Here is a 15,496-nt window from a genome sequence, read left to right on the forward strand (position 1 = left end):
CGCTTCACAATCCTTGAACAAAATAAACATTTATGTACACTTCCAGTGGTGCCAAAGCCTCTTTCCACATTTAACACACAGCTCTGCCCATTCTCATCAGGGCGAATCTCTGCTCTCTCTACATTTTGTCACTACATTTCTTCAGCTGAACTTCATCACACCAGTACCACCAACTGTGCAAGAATCATGTGTTTCCTGGGTAAGTAATATGAATTGTTAGATAGTAACCAGCCTCTCTGTAACAGAACTACAGGAGATTAACCTCTGAAACACCTGCTTATAGTTACACAGTGACAAGGCGGGGGGAAAACAAACCCCAAAACATACAGTTCCACTTTTTGCACATTTAAATGCAATGCGATGCGAGGCACGGGAGAATCCACGTACCTGTCCCTTACAATACCCCTCTTATGACTCCCTGAATGCAGAAGCATTCATTTACTAGTGTGCCCGCTAACAGCGGGACAGGAACACAATTGTTAACGAGCTAAGGCACCGCTGGAGGTTCTTGGCCTTGAAATTAGATAAGAACATTTCACCCCCCTTCCTTCAAAAGGCAGCATATGAGAGCAGCAAACTGCCTCCACGGCCACAGCACCAAGAAAAACTGGGTAATAGCTCTGAGAAGCAAAAAGGTTGGCTCGCGGAAACGGCCGGGGGAAGGCACGGAGGCCTCTGTGCTAGCCCTGAGAGAGCACCTCCGAGTCCGTTCACCACTGGACAGCGAGGGGGTGGTTGCTGGTATTACCATTAAGACAATCACATCATCCCACGATTTCAGGGTTCGGTCTTGGCGCTGCTGGTGTGGTACAGCACGCGACGACGTCCTCTCACCGCAGGCCTCGGTCCTCTGGCTCAGCGTCGGCAACGCTCCAGTCCCGGTCCCGTGCTGCCAGGCCCCTGCAGCACCGGGTTGCGGCCCGGGGGACCTGCCCTGACGCGTCTCCTCGCCACCGCGAGGCGAGGCCGGTCCTGGGCGCCGGGGACCGCCGCAGGCCCCCCGCCGCCCCGTCTGGCCGCAGGTGCGCGGGTCACCCTGGGTGCCCGCGGCCCGGCTCCGCGGGGGCGGCCGCCGGCGGGGCGAAGCGGGCGGGCACCAGCCCTCCGCGGCTACTCGCGCCCGGCGGGGCCGGGGCCGCTGCCGTCGAAGACCTCGGGGCCGTCGGCCAGCAGCGAGGCGCGCACCTTGCGCCGCTCCTTGAAGCGGCCCGAGTGGGAGACGCGGAGGCCGCGGCGGCCGCTGCCCTTGGGCTCGGCGGCGGGCGGCGTCTGGCCCTCGCGGGCGCCGGGGCTGGGCGGCGCGGGCGGCTCGGCGGGCGGCGGCGCTGCCTCCTGCGGCTTCTTCTTGCCGGTCAGCGCCTTCCACCAGGGCGCCGCGGAGCCGCCCTTCACGGCCGCGGCGCTGTCCGCCATCTCGGCGCGCCGGGGCCGCCGCGGTTCCTGCGGGGCAGAGGGGACGCGGTGAGCGCCAGGCGCCGCCAGGCAACGCGGGCCCGGCCGCGGCGGCAGGTCGAGGGCGGCAGCAGACGGCCTCCCCGCAGCTCGGGGGAGCCGAGCAGCGCCCCCCGCCCCCCGGTGGGGGGGGAGCGGAGCCAGCGAGGAGCTAGCGAGGCACTGACCTCCGGGCGCCCGCCACGGGAGCGCTGCTTCTCTCGCGGGCGAGCGCGGCCGCTGCTCCTTCGGCGCGCCCCGACGGCCCCGTCGCGCGGCGGCCGGCCCGGCTCTGCGGCGCGGCGGCAGGTGGCGGCCGGCCCCGCGGCTCGCCCCGCGCCCCATTGGCCCGCCGGGCAGCCCCCCGAGCCCCGCCCCGCGCCCCATTGGCCGGGCCGGCAGGTGTGGGCGGGGCGGCGGAGGTCGGCCGTTGGCCGTTAGCCAGGCGCCGGGCGCCGGCGGGGAGGCGGCTGCACCACGCTGCCTCCGGCCGGGGCCGCTCCCTGCCGCCGGGCTGGCTCCGCTGGCACCGAGCGAAGAGAGAGGCCCGGCCTCCGCTGCGGACAGGGCAGAGGGTGATGGGGAGCAGCCCCCGGGGAGGGAGGGATGGCGTCGCCCTGTGCTAGGCCTCAGCTGGCGGCGGCTCAGGGAGAGGGGCCACCTCTGGGGTGCTGCGCGGGGGTCCTCGGCCTCGCAGGGTTTTGGGGGCTTGGGGGAGGCTGGTGGGGAAAAGCTGGTGTCACCTGAAGGCACCGGTGAGGGTGTTGAGTTTGGGGTGCACGAGGGCCTGGCTGGCCTGGGCAACCTGTACATTTGCGGGGGCACTGCTTTTATGCACAGGAAAGACACCTAAAAATGCCTTGTTTCCCAGTGAGGGTGGGGGGTGTGAGTTTTGGGGGAGTGGGGACACTGCTCCCGAATGGCCGTGCAGCTGCCGTCATCCTACCTATAGGCAGCGATACGCTGGCAGACGCGCCCAAATCTGAGTGCTTAGTCCTTCAGTCAGATCCATGTGAGCCCCAGAAGTACCACATACAGATCTGACCACAACATAGCTGAAATGCTTTTTCGCTTTACAAAGAGGAGAAATAAGCAGAAGATATTAAGCCAAATCTATCTACCCTCACTGGTTCAAAACATTGTTTGTCAGTCGACTGGCAAATTTGTTGTCGGCAGCACAGATGAAAAGGATTCCAGAGAAAAGACAGGAAGGAGGAGAGAGCCTTATGGTTTAGTTCAGGTAAGGCAGCGCAATAAGTCTATAACAAAATACAGGGCTACAAACAATAGATGCAGTGTCGTCATTGTACATTGCTGTAACAAGAACACATACAAAGTCATTTCATATGTATTTCCTGTGTGCACATGATAGATGTTTTGTAGCTTTGAAGAAAATGTAATGTCTTTAAGTAGCAGCCTTTAAAAAACAAATGTAGCTGACTTGCTAAGAAAAAGTGCAATCTAATATTTATAGTGGAACGGGCTTAGAATTAGGACTTTGAATTGTTGTATGATGATGGACATGTGGACATACAAATATCTGTGCCTTTTTTATTCATCCAGAAAGAGGAATAAGATTTGCTTATACCATGCTTTGTGTTAAAAATGATGATTTCTTTCGTTGGAGAAATATGCCATGTAAAAATCTTTAGATTCCTAACACCCCTCTGATCAGCTACACATTCAGTTTTTCAAGGAGATCTATTGTCATGTGGAAGAGCTTGTGAAAGAAGTGGTATTTCAACTTCATCTTCTTTTGCTGATCAACTTCTGCTACTTGTAGCTCCCTTGAATAGCCTATAAAGATAAGGCCTATGGAGCTTGGTGAATAGAGGTAACTGAGTGACGGTAGCGAAGGTGTGTGCTCTTTAAAGTGCTCCCTTCAACTACAAAGGGTTTTGGCGCGTGCACACACACATGCAAGCACTCGAAAATGTCTCTCATAACAGATGTCAGCAGCAAGAGACCTCTTCTGTGGAATAAACCAGTTACTTGCAATGAAAAGAGATGGCCTTTATATTGCATGCTAAAAAGTAAGCAACTAACGTTTTCTGAGATTCATAGCAGCAGGGCATTGGGTTCTGTTAGGTCAAAGACAGCAACAAACCACAGGGCCAAGTTTTCCTCGGTGAGTATAACCTACTGCTAAGCTACATACATTTGTATCTATAGAGAAAGAGAACACTAACATTTCTCCTGTTTTCTTGTCCCAGGAAAGTGCGTGAGGGAAAGGGATTTTATGGAGAAATAAGAGTAATTATTATTATTATATGTACTTTTTGCAAAACATTATTGCAGAAAGCTTCGTTGACTTTTATACCTTCTGCACTGCTTATAGGCTTATACAAAACATTTGCCACCATGTTACTTGTTTATATTACTTTGATTACCATAGACCTGGCCTCTTAGTTGAGATAATGCCAGACTTGCATCAAATCAGCATTCTTTTCAGATCAGTCTGTTTCTAAGAATCCTACAATGAAAGAGATTTGTCTTTTCTGACACTTGATTGGAAGAGGGGTCCGCTAAAAGGAGACAGACAGTTTGGAAAGTTTTGTGAGAGACTGTGTGTGCGTGTGTGAGGGAGTTAACTGTATGTGTGTGTGGCAGGTAGGAGAACAGCAAATCTTGCTCTGCATTTGGAAGTCACTACTGCAAATCAGTCAGAACATACTGTTACACAAGATTGTCACAAAGTTGAGTGTTTATATAAAAACAACTTTCGAAGTGAAAATGTATGTTCTGCCCCTTTCAACAGTACATTTTGCACTCCTTCAGTATACATACCTTTACAGAACTGATATAAAAAGGAAAGTAAAATAACTTACTACCTGATTCTTTCAATGCATGGAAGTCAGATACTATATTCATTTAATAAGTAGTTAAATAAGCATTTAATTGCCTCAGTTAAAGTCTGTCCGTCCTTTGCTGGAAAAGAAGGATAAAAATTAGTGGAGTTCTGTAATCCCAACTACGGTGGATGTGCAGGATATTAGCAGACAGCCCAGTACACTGTAAAATAAAACACTGTAGAGTCTCTTCCTCTATGTTGCAACGTGCTTCTTTTGAGTTGGATTGGCCATATTGACACCTGGTCCTTTCATAATTCTGCAGGCTCTCCAAAATTCAGAAGTAAACTGGGATCCTTAAGATTTAGATTCCCAAAGACTAAATCTTTAGTGTCACTGTCAAAATAGCTTGGAATAAGTAAGCAAAGTAAGCTAACTGCAGTGGAAAAAAGGTGTTTGTTGCTTTTTCCACCATTCCTTTTCCAAACTTTGCAGACCCTACAGCATCCAACTTGAAATCGGACTTGGAAAACTTTAGATTACTAAACCTCACCCCTTACCTAATTATACTGAGGGGCCCCATCCCTACATACAGTAGAAGAGAGGCACTATCCACTGCAGACAACAGCCTTCTTGACACTGTGGACTACGCAGTGTCCAGCTGAGCTCTGGAACCTTTCAATTTCCAAAGCCTAATAGTAACTTTATCCCCAATATTAAAGGCAGCTGTGATGATACACAGGGGAGCCAACTATGCCTTCAGAAACATAAAGGGCATTAGCCAGTATTGCTGTCAGATCTGTTATTTGCTCGGAAGCCCCAGACCATCCAGGCAACTGTGCTGGGCTTATGAAACTTTAGGTTCTTAAGGCCAAGAACGTCTCTGATCCTACAGTAGAAAAGAACATATGGCAGTGGCACCTATAAACAGAGCAGAGCTCTTCTTAAGTCCATGCTCCTAGCAATATTCAACAGGACACTTGATTCTTTAACTCAGATTCTTAAACACTAACCCTGACCTCACATACAACTGAGCAATTGGCTCTTAGTGTAGAAGAGAGCTTGCAACACTGATACCTGTTGACACAAGTGGACCTGAACTTGGGAGCCTTTTAGCATTCAGCATTAAAATCAGTTCTTGACACTCTTAGATCTTGAACGCTAAATGTCACTTCAGTTATAAACAAGTGACCCATGCTTACAGTAAAAGACCACATGAAGAATTGGTTCCCATCCACATCAGGCTGCCTCCTCTGAAGAAGCCAGGAATAATTTCTTAAGCTTTAGATTTACAAGAGCTAGTAGCACCTCAAACTTTAAACTTTACTATAACTATAATGATGGACTGCAACCCTTTAGTAAAATGGAAGAACATTTTCTCTGTTGTCAGCAAGCTGCTTCTTAAATGCTGTGAAGCTGCCTCATCCTGTAAGAAAGGCAGCATTTCACATACCTGGCTATGTCTGTACAGCCAAAAAAAGTAAACCCAGGGAGTGACTTTGAATGCTACATGGTGAATTGGCCCTATTGTTAATGGAAACTCCCTGGCATGATTTTGGCCTTTGTCAATTAACATCCAGCATCCAGGCATGGTTTGGAGGCTGTAAATGCAAAGGATTATTCCCTCTAGGCAGAATGGGCAAAGCTACACCAGTTTGTCTCCCTCCATAGTCCTCAGGCATTATTGCAACAGATTTTTGCCCCCTCAGGCACTTTAGATGTCACCAGTGCTTATATTACAGTCTAGGACATGCATTGCAGCATCTCAGCCTTAGGGTATGAAAATGACCAGTTTGATGGGCTGAAACACAGCCCTCATGTTAATTCAGACACTGAATCACAATTTTTGGAGGGAGGCCCGCCAGAAAAAAACATTCTAAAAGGCCACAGGTGACAACAGTGGTATGTAAAGTAGTATGTAATATGGCTATGGCAAGTCTGTGCTGCTTGCCTTGGTAGAAGTCCCTGGCCCTGTTTTACTGAGTGATACAGAGGTAGTCTTAGCTTTCCTAATTCTGCCTCCAACCCTACCCCAGACAATATCCTTACATGAATCTTAACATTGGCTTTATGGAGGGGACTAGCCCTGGAGTGGAACATAAGGCTTGTATTAGTGCTTGTGCTCATCCTAACTCACTGGTAACTTCAGCTTCATGAATAAATTTGGCTCAGAACACAGCAGATTCTGACACTTTACCGTAACAATGGTCATGCCTATAATCAAGGCCCAGAACTTGATCAAAAGAGACCATAAAGCACTGGTGCCTTTCAACATAGCGTAAAAGCTGTTACTACATACCAGCACTAACCCTGGTTCTGTAGGCCCTGCAGCAGCTTGCGTTAAAACAAAGCTCCTCAAACTTTCAGTTCCTGAGCAGCTAGCAGCCCTTACCTTGTATCCAGTGAATTAATCTCCACAGCAGAAGAAAACAGAAGAGTGTAGGCCCCTAGCAGCAACAGCCTTTTTCTTATGTCCATATATCCAGCAGCAAACTCAGTTCTTCAGCTTTCTGAGTCTTGAATTCTAAACCTTATCTATCTCTTACCCTCATAATATCTGGAGATAAAACTAAGGGCCTGTTCCTACTACAGAACAGAAAAATAAAGACATTTGTGACTGTTGACACCAGTATCCTTCCTAGCTCTGCAGGTCTTGAAAAAAATTCAGTTTCTCCAGATGTAGAATCCTTTACCCAGACGTTAACCATACTCCTGACCACACTTAGATAGAGTTGATCATTATTGATTGTTATCAATACACTGCAGTCCTTGCAGCTCCAGTAACAACTCAGTGCTTTAGTCTGTAGATTTCCAAAGTCTAATCCTAATTCTTACCTTAATTATAACTGTGAGACATGTTTACAGCTACAACAACAAAAAGAAATCTCATAAATCACCGGCCTTTATTGACACCAGGCTTTATTCCTAATACTGATGGCCCTGCAGCATCCAGCACATCTAGTAACAATACAAGTTCTTCAATACCTGGATTCCTAACCTAACCCAACTGTTACTGTGTTTTAAACATGGGGCATATGCTGACAATAATACCTATGAACACCAGCATCCTTTCTAATGTTCTTGGGCAGCAACATGTGGTAACAAATTTGGATCTTCATGCATGTTGGACCATACACATGCACACCTTATAGCAAAACAGGAAACAAGGCATTTTCAGATACTGGCTTCAGTCCCTTGCCAGCTATGTGGGCCTGCAGCAGCCAGCCGCAATCTGTGTTCTTCAAGATTGATAGTTCCAAACCCTAAAGCTAATCCTAACCATCATTCTAACCCTCATCTTAGTGATAACAAATGGCTCATACTTTTGAGAAAAGGGAATTCTTTGACACCCCCCCCCCCACCAGCTCCAGCCTTCTTCCCACATCATCCTGCCCTGCAGAACCCTGCAATAAAGCAACTTCCCAGCTTCCAGTGATAAGGGTGGTTCCTGACATGTTAGATTTCCAAGCTCTATTGTAAGCTGAACCCTGACAGTATCACTGCTTATAACCAGTTGCTCATCTCTATGGTAATTACCAAGCACTGGCCCCACTTGACACAAACTTTCTTCCTAACTGCAGTCCTTACAACATCCAGCAATAAACTGGGTCCTTCAGGCTTTGGACTCCCAAATCCTGCTTCTCGGTGTAACATCAGCATAATTCTAACCAAAAGACCATGCCTTCAAGAAGAAAGAGTGAAAGAGAATATTAGGTGTGGCCCCCTAGTACGGCTCATTGACTTCCTATACCTGCAGGCCCTAGAGCATTCAGCAACTATCAGTTCTTCAAAGTTCAGATTTTGGAATCTTAATCATAATCTTTACTCAAAGAATTCATCTCTACAGCTTAAAGAACATGAGATGCATTGACTCCCTCCCTCTTCTTATCTCAACGGGCTCTGTAGTCTCTTTATTCCCTTTAGTTAACTGCAGGGGATATAGCAATATAATCCTGCTTTGATGATCCAGTCTGATGACATTCTTCCCGTATATAAGTGTTTGTGAATTACCTTAGTCAGACTTTTCATCAATTCCTGCTTATCAGTAGTGGGGTCTGTGGGCGGTAGGATCTTCTTTCTCCATTTTCTGCAGACCTTGAGTCTGTACTTGTCAATGAAGAATTAAGAAAGAGCCCAGATGGGCTCCTACCACATCTGCCTATTGTACAGGGTGGGAGAGTATGGCATCCAGGGAAAACACCTTAGCCTCTGCAGCTGCTGCCACTTTGGGGCATTTGAACAGCTTGAGCAGTGCCCACTTGGGAATGCACTTCTGTGAGACCTTCCTCCCATCCCCACCTCCTCTTCTGCTCCTTTTTTGACAAGACGACAGCGTCTCCATCCCCAGGCTCTGCTGCCAGCTCCAGCCATTAGCAGAACGGGGGGGGGTGGGGGGGGGGGGAGCAGGCGGCTTTTCCCCTATTGGTAAGGTGTGGGCTGGGTCCGGGGGGAATGTGATACTGGCAGCAGCTAATGCGTACACCAGCAGTGGTTGTTGGCTCTTTCATCTTGCAGTAGGAGAGAGGGGGAGAGAGAAGCAGCCTAACTGGGTTAGGAAAATGCTCTCCCTCCAGACATGTGAGTCCAGGTAGGGCCCTATGCAAACAAAGCTGGTCATCTCAGTATCTCATTTGTACAGATCTACATTGTGCCATGTTTGAGCTTATTGTAAAAGGAACGAGACAGTTGCTTCACGTGCTCTGCAAACCCTTCTCTGTACCTACATTCCCTTTCACCTCTTCATGTAACATGGCTTTAAGCCTCCTTTCAGCCCAGATGTTTATTACCACAGGCACTCCCAGAGTCTCTCTGGAGGTCTTAGTAAGACTAGAGTTCTGCCCAGTACTATATCCATGATCCCTCTTCCCTTCCCTATTCTAAATTTGGCAGTGATGCACAACTTGGGTCTTTCCTCAGGCACTTTGTTTCAGAAGAGATCCTAAACCTGATATAGATTCTTTCCCAGAGCCTCAGGTAAAGTTCCTCTGCAGCTCTGTCTCCATTAACCTCAAGTGATGTGGGAGCTCAGAGACTATTGAATGTATAGGAAACTGTTCTCTTCCCTCTTGCTTAGCACTGAAATGAATGTGGTACCAATTCAACCAATTTTGTGCTCTGTTACACCAATCCTGTAGCTTAAACTGACATCAGAGAAATCACTCAGAAAAGTGGAGTAAAGAGCAAGGCTGTCTCCTCTGCAATCCTTTTTAAAATGTTTTCCTAAAGAAACAAAATATATGCACTTACACTCTTTTTCTGTTTTCTTTCTGCAAATTCTTCTCTTTCCTCAGTAACTTTTGAATCCTTTGTCAAATTTCAATGATATTTGACAGCGGGAGAGAGATAAAGTTTCATGACAACTGGTGTCTTGGTAGAGAAGCCTCAAGTCAATGTCCCAGTTAAGGAAAGCCTTCAACAGTTCCTTGTTCAGTTTTGCCTATCAGCTGCTTCTTCAGTACACACATACTTTGGAGCCAGACACAGCATATGTTGTCTCTTTTCCAGCTTGGTATTTACAGGATCTGCAGCAGGGGGGCTAAGGAGGGGCCTAGAGGAATTGAGGTAAGGCGAACTGAATACTGTGGGCATGAGGGAGACAGCACAGCTAGGATTTGTGGTGTATGGGATACAGTCTGTAGAAAACCAGACTATACTGTTTTTCATGGAACATTTTTTTCATATAGTTTCATACAGTTTTTACATAAAGTTCATACTATTTAAATCTGCCAGCAATAGGCCTCACAAAGACTATGAGTAAAGAAGGGATTTCAGCTGTTTCATGGCACTCATAAAAGTTATTACCTTACAAATCATTATCTTATGTAATGTTTAACTAAGCATGGCTAAGATACTTTTGCTTTATGATAGGGAAGTCCTATGACCCTGGTAGCTCCAAAGACCAGCTGTAACGGGGTACAGAATAGCACCTGCATACCAGAAGATGGGGCTAGCTGAATGGCAGATGTAAGCATGTGTGGATGCCTGCAGTTCAGTACTACTGCTGAGTCTGCAGCGGACTAGTAAAGGCCTTCTCAAGTACCTGGAAAGGAACAAGGTTCATGCCTAATATTCAGCTGCAGTCAAATGGGCTAAAGCACAGTCAAGCACAGAGATTTCACCTGCTTCCAGTGTCACTTCAGGTGAAATGACCTATAGGGGAAGTTATGCGAGCTATAGCAGAACCTCCTGGAGCATCTTTCAAATGACTCTACTCTGTAGCAGTGCCTGGAGAGAGATAAGATGTAGTATTCTGCTGGATGCTTTGAAGGAAGGAGAAGGAGCTAGTGTAATGCAGGCACAACATTTTCCTGGGTAGTGGTTTGTAGGCTTACATTAAAGATATATATGTTTTGCCTTTTACATTAGCAGACAGTCTGTTTGACAGACAAAGCTCCACAATCAGATCTCAGAGGTGCTGCTTACACCCAGGTGCAGCTGTGACAGCCACAGTAAGTCTGTCACTGGAGATGAAGTGTGTGCAGCACAAGGCAGTGCTAATGAGATAGGGAGGGGATGAGATCCTTTTACTTCCACAGTAAGTATGCCCACCCTCTATTGGTTACCTGAGACAAATACTGACAATTCATTTGATATTTGTGTTCTAAGATGCAGAATCATACTCTTTTCTCTGTCAAACAGATCAGAAACTTCCACCCTCCAAAGACACTTCATATGGGTATTTCTGAACATACTATTTTGTACAGTCATTGAACCCTCAGGATTGGACATATGTTAAAGGCCACAGACTGTGAGATATGTCAAAGGTACCAGTTTGCTAATGGTACAGGGAAAGGGAGAAACAGAAGCACAATGGCATAGACTTATTTGTCTTTCTGCAAAATCAAAAATGGCACTCAAATACAGTTCCTGCCTTAAAAACCAACAAATTACTGAGCTGACTGGAAAAAATGAAGGAAATCATTGTCAGTCAAATGTCTGCATTCAAGGAAGTGTAAAATTGCTATGATAACATTGTGTCTTCAAAAGTATAGAATTCATTGGATTGATGTTTTGATTCTTTGCTTGCTTGAAATTTTACACAGAGGTGGTTCAGAATGATCTCAGTAAAGAAATGTGTTTATAGACTTGGTTGTGGTAGTATGAACATCTAAGTACCATTTTGAAACTGCTGACATTCAGTAAAACTATTCTAAGTTTTGCAAACAGGGAACTCTCCAGCAATGTCAGGACAGTAGTTAGCAATTGATTTTCTTTTGGCAGTTTGCCATGTGGTCAAAGTGACAGACACCAGAACCGTTTAACACATTTAATGGGATTTTCCTTCCATTTACACTATCATAAATTACAAAGCATATTTCACTTCACAAAATAAAACCATTTCCAGATCATTTTTATGACAGTATTAAGTAGTACATAACCTACAACAAATAGTCCTGTACAATTCAGGAGGACCTATAGAAGTACTGGGTACTCAGACTATTTAGCATTTGCTCTGCAATCTGGGTTAATCTATCTAGCCCTTAGTTACTTCTCTAGAAGACAACAAATTTACAGTAATACCCTCCACCTCCCTTCATTATCATAGTTACACATATTTTTCAATTTGAATAGAAACAAGTGCTCCCTGAAATAATTCAGGAAACTGCATCACTGAGTTACCAAGCATATGATTCAAACAATCAAGATGAGGGATTATTATATCTTTTTGTATTGAAAATTGAGTTTGGTAGTAAAGTATGCTAATGTGCTATGCTTGCAGAAACACCTCATGCTGAGAACAGTTTTAACATTAGGAATAAGTTGAAGTTAGACTATGAACTCTGTAGGTCAATGTCTGTGAGGGGAGAAATGTATTAAAATTTGGTAATAATTAAATTTACCAACTCCCACATTTCTTACACATTCTTGTTTTTTTAAAACAAACCATCAGGAAACACATTCAAGAGAAATACCTACATTTTCAGCAGATTTACTGTACGTTTATAAATACAGAAACATGACAAAACATAGCTTGATTTTTACAGAAAAACCAAATCCTTCATAATTAACCCAAAAAAGTGCTAACTTTTCAACAAGGCCAGAAAATATCCAGTGTCCCAGCATCACTTAACTTACTGTAATCCAAGAAAAATCTGGCATGTGAAACTGATACTACCACCAGGACTTTTGAAAATTCTCAATACCATATTTGACATGGGAGTAAAAAAAAAGAAAAAAAGAGAAAATACTATACGTTTTCAGAAATACCAAATGGCTAAAAGTGTACTATACAATCTTAGAATGCCAGTGCCTAAAATACAAAGAAAGAAACCTAAAGAAAGTTGGAATACACATAAGAAAAGAATTCTCCTTTAAAACATTTGCAATGAAAGAGGTATGTCAGGATAATACTGCATTAGTGGTAATTGTTTTCAATATATCATAGCAAAAATGCAGGAGAGAATTATGTGGAAAATAATCAATGCACCGCATTGGTTTATAGTTCGCTAAAATAAAATGCCATTCTTTCAGCTAGGTAAAGTAAAAATATCTTTATAATATAGGTTCTGTTTCACAATTGACATATATAATTATGTCTTATGGAGAGGGAAAATGTATAGCTGTATACAAGTAACACTGATTAAGTACCTTTTTGCTTCTCTAGCCATATTAAAATATGTTTTGTGTTTCTTAATAAGTTAACAATAAAATTGTTTGCAACTTCTCAAAACAAATATACATCTGAGGCAAGGCAAAAGATACAAGGTAAGAGGATTTTTTCTGACCTTTTTTTTCCCTTCTGCAAAGAGGCATATGTCTATGAGACATAGGCTTTCCCTAAGCATTTTGGCATCTATCTGCAACTTTGCAGAAATTGAAGTGCAGCCAAGGAACTTTTCCTTCATTTTTTAAAAATTGTAAAGAAATGTATTTTTCCTTCAAACTAACTGTTTCAAAATAAATGGCTATGAAGATATGTCTCTATCGGTCTAAAAGAGAACATCTTCATTTTCTATTAAAATTTGCACAATTAACTTCTGGTACCGCATGTCATTCAGAGTAGCAAGGGTACTGTCCTCTGGAGGTCTCATTAAAGTAGGCCCAAACACTATTCCCAGGTTTTCAGCATTCATAAAATTCTCCTTTTCATGCAAAGTAACTCTAAAATAGAAAAAAAAAAAAAAAGTAAGTAGCCATTTACCATTTACTTGCCAACAGAAAAGAACATATTTTATCATTACTCTGTGGCCCTGCTTCATATCAAATATTGCTAGATAATGGCATTTTTCAGTAACAATTTTTACTTATGCTCAACATAGTAACTATTTCCACGCAAGTACAATGCAATGGAGGGGGAGGGGCTGTATTTTCCAGTACCTTTAAACACCCCTTCTGCAACTCTTAAGTGATTTGGCCTTGTGGTTAACATTTAAGGTATAAGAATTAGAGGCAATTGCTTTTTTGAAGAGCATAATCACAGTTTAAATTATGATGTATGGAACATTCCCCTACGCTGCTGTAATATAGTTCTGTGGCATGTTGGATTCAGTGTGCATCACACTGGAGGTATGCAAGGGCTTCCTGAATATTAACCCATAATTTCTTTTGACTGCCCATGACCCCCATGCTCCCAAAGAAAATCAGCCTTCAGGGAACATGTATATGTATTTTGGATTTGCTGGCTATCTTGGGCTAACCAACAGCTGAGTTATTCTGACTACTCCTATACTTTAGGAGCATGCTGAAACCTGGAGCAATCTGGAAACTCAGTTTGCTGCATGTGGCTTTTTTTTTCTGTAGGCAGCCTGTGTCCAGCTAGAAGTCAGACTGCTACAAATGCCATCCATCCTTGACAGAGAACAGAGGTACTTCTAGGAAGGCGCCCAGGCTGTGTTTTCCCCTGACATAGGTCTTGTAATGTAAAAACAAGGATAGATGGGCTACAAGGCTGCAGCAAACACAGACTGCCAGGGATTGTCCAAGCTGCAGAAAAGTGGGCCCTTAGGCCTACTGGAAAATGCAAGGTGTGCTCAAGGATTTCGTCCAAATTGTACAGCTGGATCACACTGATGTTGTTCCAGCAGTCCTTTGGCATTTGAGTTCAGTCTTAAGTGTGTTTTTGCACTGCAGTACAGAGACAGAGCCACAATCACTTAGTAGGTCATGGTCCCCCATGGACCAGACACTTGCTGTTACAAAGTAGAACACAGGCAAATTTTGACATCTCCTCCTAGCACAGCTCCTCTGCCAGGGTGGAGCATATCTGGTATTGAAGCCAGCTCTCATGGCAACAGCTAAGATTGCCTCTGGCCATAGCAATTCTCAACTGGATAGCAGTGGACAGTGGATTTCCTCATGCCATCAGGAGAACACAAACAGACTGAAACCAAATGAGGTAATCTGGTCTTCCTGTGTTTGCAAGGTCCAAGTAAGACTAGGTTTTGCCTCTACTGTTAGCTGCCCTGAAAGAATGACTCTATTCTAGAAGCACAGAAAGACACAGTTCTTGCTTGCTTTCAGGAAGACAGAAATCTGCTAGTGCCCCACCTCACCACTTTCCAGCACATGCATGCTAGCTGGTGCTTTGCAGGAAGAAAAGGCAAATCTAGGCTCTGCCTAGCCCCTGCCACTACTGTGCAAGTAGATGAATAACTTCTCTGCTTTCCTTCTGTGTCTATGTGCAGCAGAGATGCAGCTATGCAATGACACATGCGTCTTACTAGCATGTACTTCACCACACAGGAGACTGCTCTTTCTATTATATTTCCTCCAATTTTGAGTAAAAAGTTGTCAGAAAGAATGTTCCTATTTGACTGAAGAAAACTGCTCTGCAAGTTAAACAGCAAACAATTAATTAATTGACTGACAAGCACATTTTTTATTGCTGATACTATCCTCTGCCAAATTTTCTTGATTAGGCGAGGCTATTCTTTCAGTAGAGGAGGAAGAAGGGCAATAAACAGATAACAGATTCAGGAAAGGAAGTTCTAATGTTTCAAAAGCAATACAAAACTTGTTCTTCGATTGAGCTGGATTTAGTGTCCTTCTGCCTGATAAAGAAATATGAAGTACCTATGACAAGAACTCAGTGCAGTTTCTTTTCTGTTGAACCACAACATTCGTGTAGAGGCTGTGATCCTGAAATCTTTACACAAACAGACTCCTTGACATCAGTGCATGTTTTGTTTGTGCAGGATCTATGGGGTTGGAGTTGGGACTCTATGTTTAAACTACAGAACAGGATGTTCTCAACTTAAAGGAACTTTCCCTCTCATTCAGATCTTTCTGGCAGAGTGTCTGTAGGAACTGACATGCACTTGAGGCTGAAAACTGTA

General features: G+C 44.7%; 2 protein-coding genes across 2 annotated transcripts in view; both read right to left on the bottom strand.

The window, feature by feature from the left end:
• Positions 1-1,110: 1,110 nt before the first annotated feature.
• Positions 1,111-1,413, bottom strand: PRR15 (proline rich 15). The gene has a single exon (XM_064505458.1). It carries the CDS (start codon positions 1,411-1,413, stop codon positions 1,111-1,113), a length of 303 nt encoding a protein of 100 aa, XP_064361528.1.
• A 10,060-nt stretch (positions 1,414-11,473) lies between these two features.
• Positions 11,474-15,496, bottom strand: part of CHN2 (chimerin 2) — a 168,114-nt gene continuing 164,091 nt past the window's right edge. Inside the window, exon 13 of the mRNA XM_026103711.2 lies at positions 11,474-13,322. Coding sequence (XP_025959496.1) covers positions 13,151-13,322 — 172 coding nt within the window. The 3' untranslated portion in view covers positions 11,474-13,150. The remainder of the gene's footprint in view (positions 13,323-15,496) is intronic.

Source organism: Dromaius novaehollandiae, chromosome 2, assembly GCF_036370855.1.
Source record: "Dromaius novaehollandiae isolate bDroNov1 chromosome 2, bDroNov1.hap1, whole genome shotgun sequence".
Lineage (NCBI taxonomy): Eukaryota > Metazoa > Chordata > Aves > Casuariiformes > Dromaiidae > Dromaius > Dromaius novaehollandiae.

Excerpts from the sequence above, each read along its gene's own strand:
- PRR15 (XM_064505458.1), bottom strand. The coding sequence starts at position 1,413 with ATGGCGGACAGCGCCGCGGCCGTGAAGGGCGGCTCCGCGGCGCCCTGG.